Source organism: Schistocerca americana, chromosome 7 (genome assembly GCF_021461395.2).
Source record: "Schistocerca americana isolate TAMUIC-IGC-003095 chromosome 7, iqSchAmer2.1, whole genome shotgun sequence".
NCBI lineage: Eukaryota > Metazoa > Arthropoda > Insecta > Orthoptera > Acrididae > Schistocerca > Schistocerca americana.
The window spans coordinates 301,021,075-301,038,379 of NC_060125.1; the positions used below are offsets into that span (position 1 = coordinate 301,021,075).

At 41.7% G+C, this 17,305-nt stretch overlaps 1 protein-coding gene across 1 annotated transcript in view; it reads right to left on the reverse strand.

The window, feature by feature from the left end:
- LOC124622892 (teneurin-m) overlaps window positions 1–17,305 on the reverse strand; it is a 119,166-nt gene that overhangs the window by 65,173 nt on the left and 36,688 nt on the right. The window contains exons 2-4 of the mRNA XM_047148682.1: window positions 3,584–3,757; window positions 2,239–2,326; window positions 135–331 (exon numbers count right to left, since the gene is read on the reverse strand). Of these exons, the coding sequence (XP_047004638.1) occupies window positions 135–331; window positions 2,239–2,326; window positions 3,584–3,757 (459 nt within the window). The remainder of the gene's footprint in view (window positions 1–134; window positions 332–2,238; window positions 2,327–3,583; window positions 3,758–17,305) is intronic.

A 17,305-nucleotide genomic window follows, 5' to 3' on the forward strand; every position in this document is an offset into this window, starting at 1 on the left:
CTACACTGTTGACCAAACGGCATTAATTACTTAATCATATGACTATAATATGCAAATATCAACAACACATACACCGCAGCACCTCATAATCAAAACAGGTTACCAGTTCATATTTTATTCAAGAAATTAATTACCTGACATGTAAGTCAGTGCAGTAGTTAATACAACTGACAAAATGATGAAGACAATTGCTGTGCACTTCCATGTACATTTCGATGTGATGCCTTTCCTAAACTGAAATCGTGACGGTGGGAAATGACTGGAGTTTGGGCGGCGCAGGTTATTCCGGACGGGCAGAACAGGAACAGGAGTCCCAAATGGCAATGAACACCTGCAATAATTATTATATTGTTTCAGTTACTGTATTTTCTGTTTACCTCTGTTTTAACACAACTAGAATATCTACATTACAATTTAAATTTACATGAAAATTACAATTAAAATATTCACAAATTAGAATAGTCTTATGACTCTGAAATTCGTGCAACTTCTTAAGCATGACTGAGTATGAATTTTTTTAAATTTTAATGTTGCCATGAATATGTTGAAATTGATCTTTTTATTCACTCAAAAGAACATTGTTTGGACAGTGACAGAAGTATCCTACACATGCTGAGGAAATTATATTATATAACCAAAAGTAAATAAACAATACAGAGAGAACATAATGAGAATTCACAGTGTTTGTAAATACAATAATTATGAAACAGTGCAAGGTACTGGAACTTAATTCCATTTTTACAGAACAACATAGTTTACTTAAGCATAAAATAGTGGTGGTGGTGGTGGGTAGTGTTTAACGTCCCGTCGACAACGAGGTCATTAGAGATGGAGCGCAAGCTCGTGTTAGGGAAGGATTGGGAAGGAAATCGGCCGTGCCCTTTCAAAGGAACCATCCCGGCATTTGCCCATAAAATAGTACTCAGCTTCTTTATTTATTCATTATTTTAACAGTGGTTAACACTGATCATTTGAGGACGGTGGAACTCTTACATTTTACATGGTGTCTTCAGTATTGCAGCAGAATATATACGATGCACAGCAGAAGTCTATGTGATAGTAATCTTGAATATACTGACAGGGTACACATTGTGGAATGGATGTGATGGAACAGTGAGTTAAAATAAATAATCCATTCAATGGAAGCACTAACGTTGGTAAGTTTCTTCTGTTCAGTGAAAAGAGACTAAACTGTTATAGCACAACATTATATAAGTGTGAAGAGGGTACAAGCCAACACACCCATATATTGGGAAATTGTATCTTTGAATGAGTGTGGACAAAGATAAGCAATTATTAGGAAATTGTATCTCTGTTGGGCACAGACAAATTGTGTCATACATATAGCAGGTAAACTGTGCTAAAAATATTAAATTGAATGATAATAGCACACCATGACTAGTTTATCCATGATCAGCTAATACAGACAAAAGTAAAGTAGATGGGGTGTGATATGGGACCCCACCCCATCACCCTTCCCTTCCTGAAATCTTGGTTCTACTACATCTACATCTACATCTACATCTACATCTATACTCCGCGAGCCACCTTACGGTGTGTGGCGGAGGGTACTTATTGTACCACTATCTGATCCCCCCTTCCCTGTTCCATTCACGAATTGTGCGTGGGAAGAACGACTGCTTGTAAGTCTCCGTTTTTGCTCTAATTTCTCGGATCTGGTAATAGACTGATTAATAGCATAACCCGTTGTCTAGGTTAGGCTGAAAGGTAATAATTTGGTTGTGGGTTGCCAAAGCCAAATGTGAATGCCAAATAAAGGTCGTTGACCTGTAGCACCATATTTATGTGCACACTGTCGTATTTAATGCATTTTTCATCATGAAAACTAATACTGCAAGATAAATTTAGAAAACATACTGGTATTTATATAATGGAGAAGTCTCCAACAAGTATTTTGATGCACATTATGTGCATATATCCTACAAAGAATGCAAGCAAGGTTCAACATGTAAATTTACAAAAAAAAACAATAATTGTCTTTGGTATTTTTAGCAATATGAAAGAACTACATTACTGTTTGTTGAATAATACTGAACTGGATAATGTATAAATGCTATTTGCCTTCCTTTGGCCAATTGCAATTTGTTTAATGAGGATCCGAACTTAGGCAGATCCATGTAATGATTAAATAATATCAGTAAAACACTGGGAGTGCGTGAATCAAGGTAGCTCGTGAGAAAAATATTAGGGCTGTTTAGTAAATCTTATGTTACATACCTTTCTGAGTTCTTTTGTATGTCTCCTTTCGATGGGCTGCTACAGGAGGAGTTGGATTTGTAGTCCAGGGCAGAGTTCTTTGGTATATCTGAAATGTTTTACAGAAATAAGTTCACTAATACTATTAAACAAATGAAAAAATAGTTTGCATTAGAATTTTGAGTTGATTTATAGTACTTCAACAGCATAAATGGCCCACTTAACCGTAATCAAGAAACATAATGAAACGAATGAGGCACAGAATTTTAAAACAGTTCAATATTATCTCACATTGAGCACACCTGACACCTTATTAGAACTGTGTGAAACATGACTTAAAAATCCAGTAAGTTTTGTCTACTTCAATTGTTTCTCCAGACCATCATTTCTCAATAATGTAGTCTGTTTTTGCCCCCTGAAACTCACATTTCAGTCCCCCACAACTAACAGATTTTTAAATAATTGTACTAATAGGTCGACTTCCTCGTATAGTTTATCTGCTCTGTCAGTAAGTTGATAACCTCGGTGTTGAGCGGCCGTAAGCTCCACACACACACACACACACACACACACACACACACACGGTACATTGTTTTGGATAAACAGGGTAGTAGTACAGCACTTTGAAATAAATGTCACGGCACTTGTTTGTACGCTTTGTTTTGCTTACAAAACGAGTACGAATCATATTAGATTTCTACATACAGTACAACAACGCACCTGTACACCTTTCTGGGGGAGGCAGAGTCGGTTGAAGTCGGATGACTTCGGGTCGGTACGAATTGTTTCCGTTGCCAACATTAGGAAATAATACAGCGTGCCGAATCAATATGGCATTGCAGTAGACATCGAGAATGCAATGACGATTCCAGTGTTTTGCGTACTGTAATCACATTGAATGGAATAGTATTGTCTTCACTGATGAGTCCCGCTTCGAATTGAGCCCCGATGACCAGCGAAGACGAGTCTGGAGAAGGCCCTGACAGCAGTGGGGTACCAACCTGTCACCCACTATACGGCTCGACAACCAAGAGTGGTCTGGGGTGCCATTGGCTTGTCATCCGTGGCACCGTTACAGCGGAACGGCACGTCAACGATATCATACTGTTTTGTTGCATTTGTGGCAAGCCATACTGGGCTTACATTTCAGTAAGGTTCTTCAGCACATAGCAAGTGTTTCTACTGCTTGTCTTCGTGTTTGCCAAACCCTACCATGGCCAGCAAGCTCGCCAGGTCTCTCGTCAACTGAGAACGTTTGGAGCAACATGGGGAGGGCCATCCAACCAAGTCGGGATTTACCACTACCTGCCAGTAGCATGTAGACATTGAGCCAAAAGGGGAAACGTGCTGGTGTGGGTACCACTACCTGTCGGTATGTAGACGTTCCCGGAGGGCGTGCGGACGAGGCAGGACGGCTCGAAGTCGCCGTCCCTGTCGGCGGGGTTGCCGGCCGCCACTCCGCTCGCGATGCGCCCGTTGAGCCGGTTCATTGACGGGTTCCTCGGGGGCACATCAGGGGGAGCGCTGTCCAGCAGGCAACCTGTAGACAACAACGTAACCAACCCACAAATAAGCTAGAGCACCACCAGTTTACGGGGTCAGTATTAAGTGGGAGATGAAAGAAATATATATAGCTACGGAAATGGACGGCGAGTCTCTGATTAAGCAATTAGTATTGGATAGTGACATTCCAGACTACATGGCATTAAGGTCTTCCACGTTATACAATTTATTAAAAGAGGTCGCCGTGGGATGCAATGCAAGTATCACCCGTTGCGTTTTGGGTTGCCTCACATTTTCGAATGTTCCAGGCCGTAGCCGAAACCGCCTCAGTGACTACCAGACACGCTATGTAAGAGTCTACAGAGTAGACACTGGTTCACCATGTACAATATATTTCAGATGTGTCCCACAATTAAAAATCAAGGGTATTTAGGTCCGGTGAACGAGGTGGCCAGACACGAGGGGCTCCTCGTCCTGTCCATCTGCTGCTGCTGATGATGTTGAGGTGTTGATGTGCAATGAAAACGACATACAGCACTTTCTTTCCCAACTTAAGAGAAATGAGTATGTGGCGACAGAAATGGTGGCCAATCACAAATACACTCAGTGATCCACTAGGTTCAAAAATAAGCATATGTTGTTAGATAGTGGCAAATGGCTCTTATATCATTGTGGCAATCTGCGTCTGCCGACTACTGTTGGCAAGTAGGATGCGCTCAGCTCTTATCAGGCCATTAGAGGACTGACAAGTAGCGGCTCCGGTCACGAACGACCGGAAGAAGCGGGGGCGTTGGTACCTGTGATTACTTATTCAAGAGCGTTATCCAGGACATGTTACGTGAACTCTAAACGGAAGGAACATTGGTCGCATGTCACGAATTTTGGAAGAAAAGTAATTTATTCCTACCGTCAGAAGGGATATGAAGTATTGGTGTTAACTTTTGCGGTAAGCTATTCGTCATAACCTTGTCTTTCAGCATTCCGTGATTCATTCATGTAGTTTATTTTTACCTCGTTTTTAATAGCTACCACACGTTTGTAGCACTATTTATCGTGTCATGCAACATTTCGTAGGAATTTCGTATCTTTTTGTCGCGATCGGCACTTATCTTGGTGAATGGACGTAAGCGCTTTCCCTAGATGGTTGAGATAAGACATGAATCGACTCGTTTTCACTGGTATCAAAATTCTGGCAAGCTTTTACGTGGTTTAGGCACGTAACATCAATCTGACATCTCACGCTTGTAAACTGATGACTAGAAAGTTAGTCAGAACTATGTAAAAACTAGCTGAAGAAGTGCTGGACTGAAGGTAAGGCTCTGGCACAACAGAAGCAAATCAGATGTTGCGCTTAGTGAGGAAAGGGAGGATAAAAGAAAGAACAGATTTGAAACTTCCTGGCAGATTAAAACGGTGTGCCGGACCGGTACTCGAACTCGGGACATTTGCCTGTTCAAATAACAGATTGTTTTGCAACGTTTTTTGAGCTAGAGAAAGGTGTTGTCAATGTACAAAGAATTAGGATGTTCGAAATATGGGGAAATGCGGCAGAAGCACTGAGAGGAAAGGTAATCTAAAGTTTGCTAAACTATTTGGGAGTACAAAACGCGGAAAATTAAAAAAAGGGAAGCTAATTTCAAGAAGATGTGAGACGCGGTTGCAGTTTTTGTCTCCATCAATGTCTAGCTCTTACGTCGAAGAGGCAGTATTGGAGATGTAGTAAGATTACAAGGACAAGAGATACCACTATTAAATTCATTTCATCCATCGTGCACTTGGTGGAACTCCCTGACTGAATTTGATTTTATATTCAGTTTCAGGGAGCAGCAAACAGTCACTGTTTAATTTTGTGATTTGCTTATTCAGAACCACAACTAGAGCACTTAATTTCGCATATTCACGTCGTTAACGCAATACATGGTGGACAATGTTGGTACAAGATTTTGTGGGTGAAAACACACACACACACCAATACAAACAGTAGCACGATGCAGTAATTACCAACAATTTTACTTTGTGTTTACACTATAAACAAAACTTAAAAGCGTGGATGTATCACTTGCGCGTATCTCTTGCTTTATCCAAGACAGCGATGGATGATATGCATACAACCTGCTTTTGTTTTTTTATTTATAACTAGCTGTTTCACCAACTGTGTCCAAATACTAATTTATTTCAATTTCCTGTTACACAGGAAAAGAAATTAAACCTATTTAGAGTCGTATATATATAACTCTCATTTATATCGTATTAGCACCAACCTCTGTACTTTAGCGTACCTTAATCTGAAATGTAAAAAGGGAATGAAAAGACGAGATGAAAATGTAATGAAAGAATTTCACAGTTCGTGCAGTTTGTTAAGAAAGCCTTGGGCCGATAATGTGGTTGATATTGCGTGCATGGTAACGATCCTGCTGGCCACAATAATGTGATGGATGTTACTGTACGTGACTGTCAAATTTCGGTAACGGTCGGAAGGAAGGATATGGAACGATATGGAAGGGTCACAATATCAAACGAACGGGAATAGGTGCCACGGGAGAACATGGACTTGGATGATAGCCGGCCGCTGTGACAGAGCGGTTCTAGGCGCTTCAGTCCGGAACCACGCTGCTGCTACGGTCGCAGGTTCGAATCCTGCCTCGGGCATGGAAGTGTTTGATGCCCTTAGGTTAGTTAGGTTTAAGTAGTTCTAAGTCTAGGGGACTGATGACCTCATATGTTAAGTCTCATAGTGCTTAGAGTCATTTGAACCATTTGAATTTGGGTGATACAAGGAGCGGGCCATGACATTAGGAGATTATGTGGATAATGGAGCATTGACATATGGGCAAAATAGGACCCTTGCGACTGTTTAATTGTTAGGGCGGTCTATGGGACGCTTTGATTACATGAAGATATTCGTGGAATTTTAAGGGAGGAGGGAATTTGATTAGCGGATTGAAAACGTGCACAGGAGAACGTAAACGAATATGAGAAGTGAGATGGAAGATTGGAAGAATATGGTTTAACGTCGTATATACGGTGGTGTAAAGCGAGGTGAGATGGATAGCGTCTTGAAAAGAGGTTACAAGATGAACATCGAGTAAAGTGAAATAAGGGTAATGGAATGTAGCTGGAGGAATCTGATTGGGGAATGAGACTAGATTAGTTTTGAAATTTGAGCTGTAAAATAACTGATGATGACCGAAGACGGAGAATATAACACAGAAAGCATTTCTGAAGGTATCTGTCTGGAGTACTGCGAACGACAAACAGCTCAGACAAGAGAATAAATCTTTTGAAATATTGTACTACAGAAAAATGCTGAAGATTAGATGGGCAGATGGTGTAACTAATGAGGAGAAACTGAATTCAACTGGAGAAATTTATGGCGCAACTTCATTAAAAGAAGGGACCAGTTGATTGGACACATTCCGAGACATCAATGAATGGTCAGTTTGGTAATGGAGGGAAATGTGTAGGATAAAAATTAGAGCTGAATACAGTAAACGGGTTCAAATGTATTTAGGTCGCAATAGTTATGCAGAGATTAAGAGGCATGCACAGGATAGAGAAGCATGTAGAGCTGTATCAAGCCAGTCTTCGGACTGAAGACTACAAGGACAATTAGAGAAAAATCTCAGTCAACAAGGATGGGGATGGAAATCGCCTTACTGTGTTTAGGGAATCCACGCAAAGTTTCAGTCTGAGGGTCCGACGGGTATTTGATTCCCATTCCTCCCAAATGTACGAGTCCAGTGTCTGAATCATGGCAAAGTGGGGAGTGAGATCTGCCTGCATGGGAATGTATGAAATACAGACCAACTTGCCGTTCCCTTCGCACTCTTTTGTGAGATTTTAGATGTCGTAGGGGGTGAGGAGGGGGGGGGGGAGGGGGAGGCAAAGGAAGTTGTAAGCTGTCTTTCTTATTACCAAACAGTGGGATAACATGCAACATATAGCACAGCATATGTGTTACAGTGCTTTATAAAATGACAGATGCTTATAATGGTCTTTATTGCTGTAGACTATCAAGACTGTCAGTTTTCACAGTTAAAAATAGAAAGATTGAACAATAGCGGCATGTCTGTTCATATGCTGAACTAATGTTTATTCGGAAGGGATGGTGACCACTGATACATGCTGTTTGGTCCAGGTCTTGTGACATAAGCCGATCGAGCACTAGATCGACATCTATGTACAGGGGGGTTGGACAAAAGTACGGAAGCATCGTTTGCTTGAACAGAAATGCAGATGCTGGCTGCCCAAGCTTGCATATTGCGCTATTGTATTAGACCATGAACGGCAACTGTGTGATGTCCTCAATTCGTTGCAAGTGCCGGTCATGCTCAGAACGGTTTTCGGTGTAGCTGTGAGAGCTAAGTGAAGTCGGACGTGGGAAAACTGTTGGCGCTCGTGTGGTGGGTGCTTCTATAAACAACGTAGCCGAGGTGTTTGATGTTTCAAGATTCATGCCGCGTGCAGGGAAAGCGGAGAAACATCATCCCCTAAGTCACAACCCGCGGACGGAAGTGTGCTTTTGAGGGATCGTGACGGATGGTCAGTGAAGAGGATTGTGACGAAAAATAAGATGACAGTTGCAAAAGTCACTGCAGAACTGAATATCGCACTCGCCAACTCTGTCAGCACCGAAACAACACGAAGGGCACTACATAGGCAGGGAACTGAAGGGCGAACTGGGATTCCAAAAGCATACGTCAGTGATGCAAATCCTCTTAACATGAAAACGTGCTGCTGAAGCCATAAAACCTGTACTTATGAGGCAATTGAAGAAAGTCATCTGGTCGAATGACCTTTGTTTCACACTGTTTCCAACTTTTTATGGCCGATTTTATGTTCCAAGAGTGAAACATGGCAGGGGTTTGGCTAAGATTTGGACAGCCATATGGTGGTATTCCCTGAGCCCCATGGTTATTCCGTAAGGGCGAATTATTGCCAAGAATTATGTGATCAGGTCCTTTCCATGGTACAATATTTGTTCCGCAATGGTGATTTGTGGTCCGAGACAAGCGGACCCCTATTCACACAGCGCGCATCGTCCATGACTGGTTTTATGAGCACGAGAATGAATATAGCATCGCGCCTGTCCATCACAGTCACCAGATCTCAGTATTCTCGAACTTCTCTGGTCTACCCTGGAGAAAAGGGTTAGTTGGTAAGCTACATTTCCCACAGATGATTTGACGATTATTTTATTGAAATTATATGGAAAGAGACAGTTTACAGGATGTGTATAAATATTAGTGCTAACATTAGTGAACACTTTGTTAATCTTAGTCTTAGTGATGCCACTACACTCAGTAACTTTTTATTAATTTTTTACTGGTTATGAGTTTTAAGCAGAAATTCGTCAATGGAATAGCAGGAATTGTCCAGCAGAAATGTTTTTAAATTGGATTAAAACTTGCTTTACTGCCTGTCAGACATTTTATGTTCCTTGGCAAATGATTTAAAAAAATATTGCTGGATATTGAACTCCTTTGTGAGTCACTGACAGCTTTAGCACTGGGTAAGAAAGGACATCACTGGTTTTTTTTTTCTTTTCAAATTGTGATGGATTATTTAAGATGAATTTCATTACCGAATACGCCTATATGTATTGTGACGGCGCAGTTCAAATGGCTAGCTTCTTCATGAGGTATCTAAATGACGTTCGTGGGTGAACTCTACATATTACTCTTACTGATCATAACCAACTAATTACTTGCCTGTATATTATGATTCTGGTTGAGTAATCATAAAATGAGTGAAACTATACTTTCCAAAATTTCAGATATCTATCTGTCACAGGTTCTGATATACTGGATCATCAATACTGATTGTTTAACACTACTTGTATAGGATGTACATACTCCCCTGAAGCCGCAACACACAGCAACAGGGGCAGTGTTGTCTCAGCAGTGCTTGCACCAATTATTATGCCATGTGTTTGTTGGTCTCTTCTGTCGGTGTTGTTGTTAAAACACCACTCATCTCTTATACAATTTTCTATAATAACGCAATATTTCAAACCAATGCAAATTGAACACATAAAAGTTATTCTTTTTTAAGAATGATTTATTTAAAAACGAAAAATTTCAGCACTGCTGCTAAGCCTAATCGATATTTCGGTCTTTTTACTCGGTTATTGGTAAAAACAATAAAAAAGTGTCTATTATAATCGAGACCAAACAAATAACGAAAAATATTGGCTATTCAGAACTAAAATAGCGATATCGGTTTCAATCGGTCGGTTTTTCCCGTCCCTATAAAAGCCACCCTTCGGCTGGGCGGTCACACCGAAAAGGAACGAGAACTACGTTAAAGGATGGGCAGGTAACGTGTGCACAGCACGCCGAGGTGGACGGTGTTTGCGGATGAGCGTGCAAAACGGACGGAGCAAAGGCGAGTCGGTTGTTGCGTGGCGGCGGGCCATTAGAGTTGGCTGAGCTCGGCTGTGGCGTGGCGACTTCGCGACATCCGCTGGCTCGGCCCGCAGCGGGTCGGTCGCTTTGATCACGCGACGCATTACCAGCGCGCCCGGCGCTCCTCACGCGAGACTCACCCTGCCGTACTCTGCTGTACGAGCCGGCATTCCTGCACGATGAGCAAATCAAGATCGCGGTCAACCTAACGATCACGCGGTGCTGTGCGATCGAGGGACTGCTTCCACCTGTACACAGCTGATGGAGGGAATTATAAGGGGCGATCAAAAAGTTTCCGTATGAGGGCGATGCTGTAGAGTGTATGCAACGTAACGTAACTCCGGTGGGGTATTTACGCATCGACATGTAAGCAGGGAATTAGTGTGGCAATCGTGACTTTTCGACATGCGGTAAATTCGGAAGCGTGAACTATGACTACGTTAGTACCAAATCCATCCAAGCAGGACCAAGGTCTTGCCGGCCGGAGTGGCCGAGCGGTTCTAGGCGCTACAGTCTGGAGCCGCGCGACCGTCACGGTCGCAGGTCCGAATCCTGCCTCGGGCATGGATGTGTGTGATGTCCTTAGGTTAGTTAGGTTTAAGTACTTCTAAGTTCTAGGGGACTGATGACCTCAGATGTTAAGTCCCATAGTGCTCAGAGCCATTTGAACCATTTTGAACCAAGGTCTTGTTACTCTTTTCTTGGCTGCCGAAGGACAAACACCGGTAGACATCCATCGAAGAATGAAGAATGTAAATACTGAAGAGCCAAAGAAACTGGCACACCTGACTGGCATTGTGTAGAGCGCCCGAGAGCACGCAGAAGTGCCGCAACACGACGTGGCATGGACTCTACTAATGTCTGAAGTAGTGCTGGAGGTAATTGACACCATGAATCCTGCAGGTGTGTCCATAAATCCGTAAGAGGACGAGGGGGTGGAGACCTCTTCAGAACAGCACGTTGCAAGGCATCACAGATATTCTCAATAATGTTCATGTCTGGGGAGTTTGGTGGCCAGCGGAAGTGTTTAAGCTCAGAAAGGTGATCCTGGAACCACTCTGTAGCAATTATGGACGTGTGGGGTGGGGTATCGTCCTGGCGGAATCGCCCAAGTCCGTCAGAATGCACAATGAACTTGAATGGATGCAGGTGATCAGACAAGATGCTTGCGCACGTGCCACCTCTTAGAGTCGTATCTAGACGTACCACAGGTCACATATCACACCAACTGCACACGCCCCGCACCATTACAGAGCCTCCACCAGCTTCAACAGTTCCCTGCTGACATGCAGGGTCCATGGATTCGTGAGGTTGTCTCCATATCCGTACACGCCCATCCGCTCGATACAATTTGAAACGAGGGTCGTCCGACCAGGCAACATGTTTCCAGTCATCAGTTGTCCAAAGTCAGTGCTGACGGGCCCAGACGGGGCGTAAAGCTTTTTGTCGTGCAGTCATCAAGGGTACACGAATGGGCCTTCGGCTTAGAAAGCTCATATCGATGATGTTTCGTTGAATTGTTCGCGCGCTAACACTTGTTGATGGCTCAGCATTGAAATCTGCAGCAAGGGTTGCGTTTCTGTCACGTTGAACGATTCTCTTCAGTCGTCTTGGTCCCGTTCTTGCAAGACCCTTTTCCGGCCGCAGCAATGTCAGCGATTTGATGTTTTACCCGTTTCCTCATTTTCACGGTACACCCGTGAAATGGTCGTACGGGGGAATCCACACTGCATCGATAACTCGGAGATGCTGTGCTCTATCGCTCGTGTGCCGACTATAACACACGTTCAAACTCACTTAAATCTTGATAACCTGTCATTGTAGCAGCAGTAACCGATCTAACAACTGCGCCAGACACTTTTGTTGTATATATAGGCGTTGGTGAGCACAGCACCGTCTTGTTGTTGTTGTATATATAGGCGTTGGTGAGCACAGCACCGTCTTCTGCTTGTTTACAAATCTCTGTATTTGAATACGCATGTCTATAGCAGTTTGTTTGGTGCTTGAGTGTATTATCATTATGAGATGTGTCTGTTTTGCTAAACTAGTGTATAAAACATAAAACAAAGTCTGCAGCCATCAAAAGATGTAAATGTAAAAAAACTGTATGATGACAAATACAAATACTTGTAGAGTACTATCACCGTCATCATATTATAAGCAACTGTAGTCACACTCGTGTCTCCAGAAACTTGCCAAGCGGGTTGGCGCAGTGCTTAGCACATTACATTCGCATTCGGGAGGACGACGGTTCAAACCTGCGTCCGGCCATCCTCGTTTAGGTTTTCCGTGATTTCCCTAAATCGCTCCAAGCAAATGTCGGCATAGTTCCTTTGAAAGTGCACGCCCGATTTCCTTCCCCATCCTTGACATAATCCGAGCTTGTGCTCCGTCTCTAATGACCGATGTTACCACTGCGACAAGGCCGTTGGCTGTTAAGCTCAATTAGTACGCAAAAATTTGGTCAAATGCAGAACTTATTTAGACCATCCCGTAAAGCTTATAATGTCATTTTGTTTCAGAAAATCGTAGTAGTATCACACACTAACTTCCTGACGCCGCCATCTTAACTCGCCAAACGTCAGGCTTCAGTAAATGATGCTCCTTTGCCAGTCTAGTAATATATGTTTGTGGTCAAAAATTTGAGAACTTTCCTTTATACAGTGACATGCGCAGTGTGTTTCTATCCTGTATAAAAAAATGGCTCTGAGCACTATGGGACTTAACATCTGAGGTCATCAGTCCCCTACAACTTAGAAATACTTAAACCTAAGTAACCTATGGACATCACACACATCCATGCCCGAGGTAGGATTCGAACCTGCAACCGTAGTGTTCGCACGGTTCCAGACTGAAGCGCCTAGAACCGCTCGGCTACGCTGGCCGGCTATCCTGTATAGTCTGTCTGTAATAAACAACTGAAATCTTTCTTTCTTTTTGATTTACCTGGTATATAGGTCCAACAGGAAAAAAAACCACAAACAACTCATTACTTTAAAAGTGAATACAAAAATTATCGTAGTGCAGTTTTTCTGTGTAGTTCATAACCTGATAGTACAGATAAAAGGAGAAGTGGTATTTTAATCATTTCCTTTTTCGATTTGTGTCTGTGAAATGCGGAAACAAACCGAGAAAATTTCCAGTTAATTCACTTTTTACTTCATTGGAATGTCTCCAGGATGGAGCCCTGCGAAACCACTCCAGTTCATTTGAATGTTGTGGAAATCTGCATTCAGCAACAAAACGAAAGCTGACTACGTTCGAAATGGCGGTACACGACTGAAGCTGAAGCGAATTACGCATTCCATTAATAACATCCGCTCTCACAAATATTTTAATTTTGCAAGTCGTTTCTAACGAACAAAGCCCGACGGATTCCGCTGGTACTTCATTAGAGATAAATTAAGCCCAAATTAAAAAGTCGTAATTGGAAATTTTTGAAGAAAGACTTCGTTCGGGCTGTTACTCGTAGGTCTTTAATTGCTGTGGTCCGTTCGGGAAAGTTCACTGCCTAAGGCTATACCACAAGGACTTTGCAAATGTTTCCGTGAAATTCCGTTTGTAATCGATGTTTGTTAGTGTTGCACTCGTTTCGGACGACGTCTAAATAAAGTACATTCTGAAAAAAGTTCCCTGGAGTCCACTGATCTGATAGTGACTGCTTCTTTTAGGTTCACTAAAGTTTTTCTTTTCTTATTTACTTTGTTGTGTACACATTTGTTTACGACTTATGATGATGAGGAGAAGAGCCACGAGATTAGACAACATTGTTCTGTTGGTGAGGCTCTTGTGGAAATGGTTTAGACACTGTACGGAAAAACTAAAATAGCATAGAAAGGCGGGGTTCAAATCGTACCGTTGTCTTCGTTCAACCTGTGTATAACGCGTCACAGGTGTGCCGCATACATGATAGTGTTTAGTGTTTGCACAGAACTATGTTCGCGTTGTTGTGGATGATTGTGAGTATGCAAGGAAGAGAAAACAAAAACTTCTCTTTGTGACATACACAATTGTGTTTTGATTTGTAATATTGTTGCTCTAGTCTAGATATTCAAAGCAAACGGCGAGGATAGATGCGGCAGGATTTTTGTTTCGCCGTACTGTGGCGTCCATCAGCACATTGCATATGAGACGCAGAAACCGTTGGCTCTTCTTCTCTCGGCGCTTCTGTTGTAGAATCCAGAGTGTAAAGACATTTCCAGGCCGCGACGAGGCGCTACAGCGGTTGGGAAAGCAGACGAAAAACATTAGAATGAAGCTCGTATCCAGAGATTCGATGTTCGTTAGGTTGAAAATTATTACATTCATGTTTTAAGAAATACGTTATCACGGAACTGTGATGATTTCGATCTGTCCTACTTGCTGGGTTGACATATCATGTAAAAACTGTACAGGAAAGCAATTGGATCTATAGTATACCTCACTGATCTAGACAGCAACATCTTAGAAGTCTGCCAAATGCCTCCCTGACAGATACCTCGGGAAAAACAGTATCTCCTACGCAAGAAAGAGTACAGACAAGAAATAAGAAGCTATAGATGTATCAACGTGCTCTCTCTAATGTACAAGATACGAAGTTCGTGTTCAGAACATGAGGACCATATGATGCCACTGCCGTGACATCCTCTGCCGATGGCATCATTTGGATGTGCTATGGATGTACATACAGCTCTCCCAGGCATAATGTACAAGAGATTTATTAAAATCATTACCAACCGCATATGAAGAAAATCATTAGATTTTAATCAGATAAAGGGAGAAACAGGCTTCAGAAAAAATAACTCCATTGACCGTTTGCAAGTCGTGAACGAAATTATACAAATTATAAAACTGATAAATTTCAAGAATGTTTTTGAAGCCATTTCAACGAAATCAATACTGACAATCCTTTAGAAATATGGCATTGTTTCAACCTATGTTAATATACTCAAGAATGTACGCTAGTACTACATCTTCCATTAGGCTTCTTGAGAATAGTGAAAACTTCAGACCTGAAAGACAATTCCGACAAGGAGATTCCTTATCATCAAAACTATTCTCAGTAGGCTGAGAAGGAATTTCCAGATTCTTAAGCTATAAAACGAAGAAGGAATTCGTGTTAGTGGAACGTATGAGAACCACCTTCTCGTCACTTTCTGACAGCGCACATTATTCGTCTAGTTAAGATATACTTCAGTAACGAATGGGAGAATTTAATAGAGGAAATTTGGAAGTAGCCTTCAAAATAAATTGTAATGATTCTAAATCAACTTACAACTCATATGTCGAAGAAAATTGTACAGATTAACATTAAAATCTAAGAAGTACTTGATGAGTTTTATATTTACGGCAGCTTAAGACGAAGAATGGGCGGACAGAAAATAAAGAATCAGAAGCCTGATAAAATTAATAAGGTTTCCAAAAGCAAGTACCCATTATGTCTGAAAAGGGAAGTTTGCAGTTAGATTTAGCACTGAATTTTCATGCGAAAAGTATTCAGGGACTGAGTTTTACTCAGCGAACAATGGAGAGGTATGTAATGGGAATTATTAGGACGGACAGGGAGACAGACAAATCAATACCAATGCAGTCAGGAGTGGAAGACAGAACTGTGGCTGTAATGAGAATTAACTGCAAGTGGACGGGGCAAGCAGCTACGAAAATGGGTGGCAGATGGACCAAGGAAATTCTTTAATGGAAACCAAGAGTTAGTGAAAGACTGAGACGACGAGTTAACGAAAGATTGATTGATGACGTTAAAAATATGCAAAATCAGCATGCATGCATACACCTGATGACACAAATAAAACCGAGCGAGGTGGCGCAGTGGTTAGACACTGGACTCGCATTCGGGAGGACGACGGTTCAATCCCACGTCCGGCCATCCTGATTTAGGTTTTCCGTGATTTCCCTAAATCGCTCTAGGCAAATGCCGGGATGGTTCCTCTGAAAGAGCACGGCCGACTTCCTTCCCCGTCCTTCCCTAATCCGATGAGACCGATGACCTCGCTGTTTGGTCTCTTCCCCCATCCAACCAACCAACACAAATAAAAATTGAAGTACATGAAAGGGAAGCAGCAGTTGACAAGGGAGTGAGATTTGGTTGTAGCCTATCCATGATATTCAATCTTTGCATTAAGCCAGCAGTTAGGGAAAGCAAGGATACGTTTCGAAAGGGAATTAAAATTCACGGAGAAGAAATTAAAACTTTGAGGTTTTCCGATACACTGTAATTCTGTGACAGAGGGGAAAAGCAAAGATCAATCGCACGGAATAGACAATGTCTTCAAAAGAGGTTACAAAATGAATGTCAACAAGAGTAACAAAATTAGTAGAACTTATCCTTTCGTGTTTGGTGGTATACGTATGCCACACTAAAACAATACACAGTTTTGACCGTTGGGACGTCTATATCTCATATCTGTCTAGTGTTAGGATGTAGCGACATGCTTTCGTAACTTGGAGAGTGATCAAATAGGGGGGCGTATGTTTATATTGTGTCTGTATTACGAAAATCAGATTAAAACACCTCTTCTCCAATCCATGAATGTCTGAAGTGACTAACTGTGTTCACTTATACATCATAGACATTGTTTTGAAACTTTACTACGCACCTCAGTAATTCTGCTGGTTTGTAGGTAATTTGTATGTGGTGAGACGTTACTGCCCCAGAAAACTTCATAGCTTGTAGAAAACATTGGTGTGTGGTATGTCAAAGCCATCATTAAATGTTATGTTGAAACCATGTGTGCGATAATGTTTTCATTGCCAGGAGAATAAATGTGTTTAGCTATCGATTTGTTACACTTTTTTCCATAATTGGCATCCTAATAAAATCGCTCTAAAATTAAAAAAATAACTCTGAAAATCCTAGGTTCACAAGAAAACATGGATATAATTAGATTTGTGGGACACATGAGTTCCACTTCGATGATTTTCAAAATCTTTGGTCGTGAAAGTGTGTTATTTGTCAAAAAGGAAGACAATTTTTTCTATTTTGTTTTTCAAATATATGCAAAATAAATTTTAACCATATAAGATTCAAATAAGGCGATACTGAGGGAGGACTAACTTTAATTGGGGAGATAAGATTACTGGACAATGTTTCCAAAAGAAGTGATCGATTGACAGTATGCATGATTGGGTATCAAGGAACCATAAATTTTATAATGGAGGGAAATGTGGTAGCAACAATTATA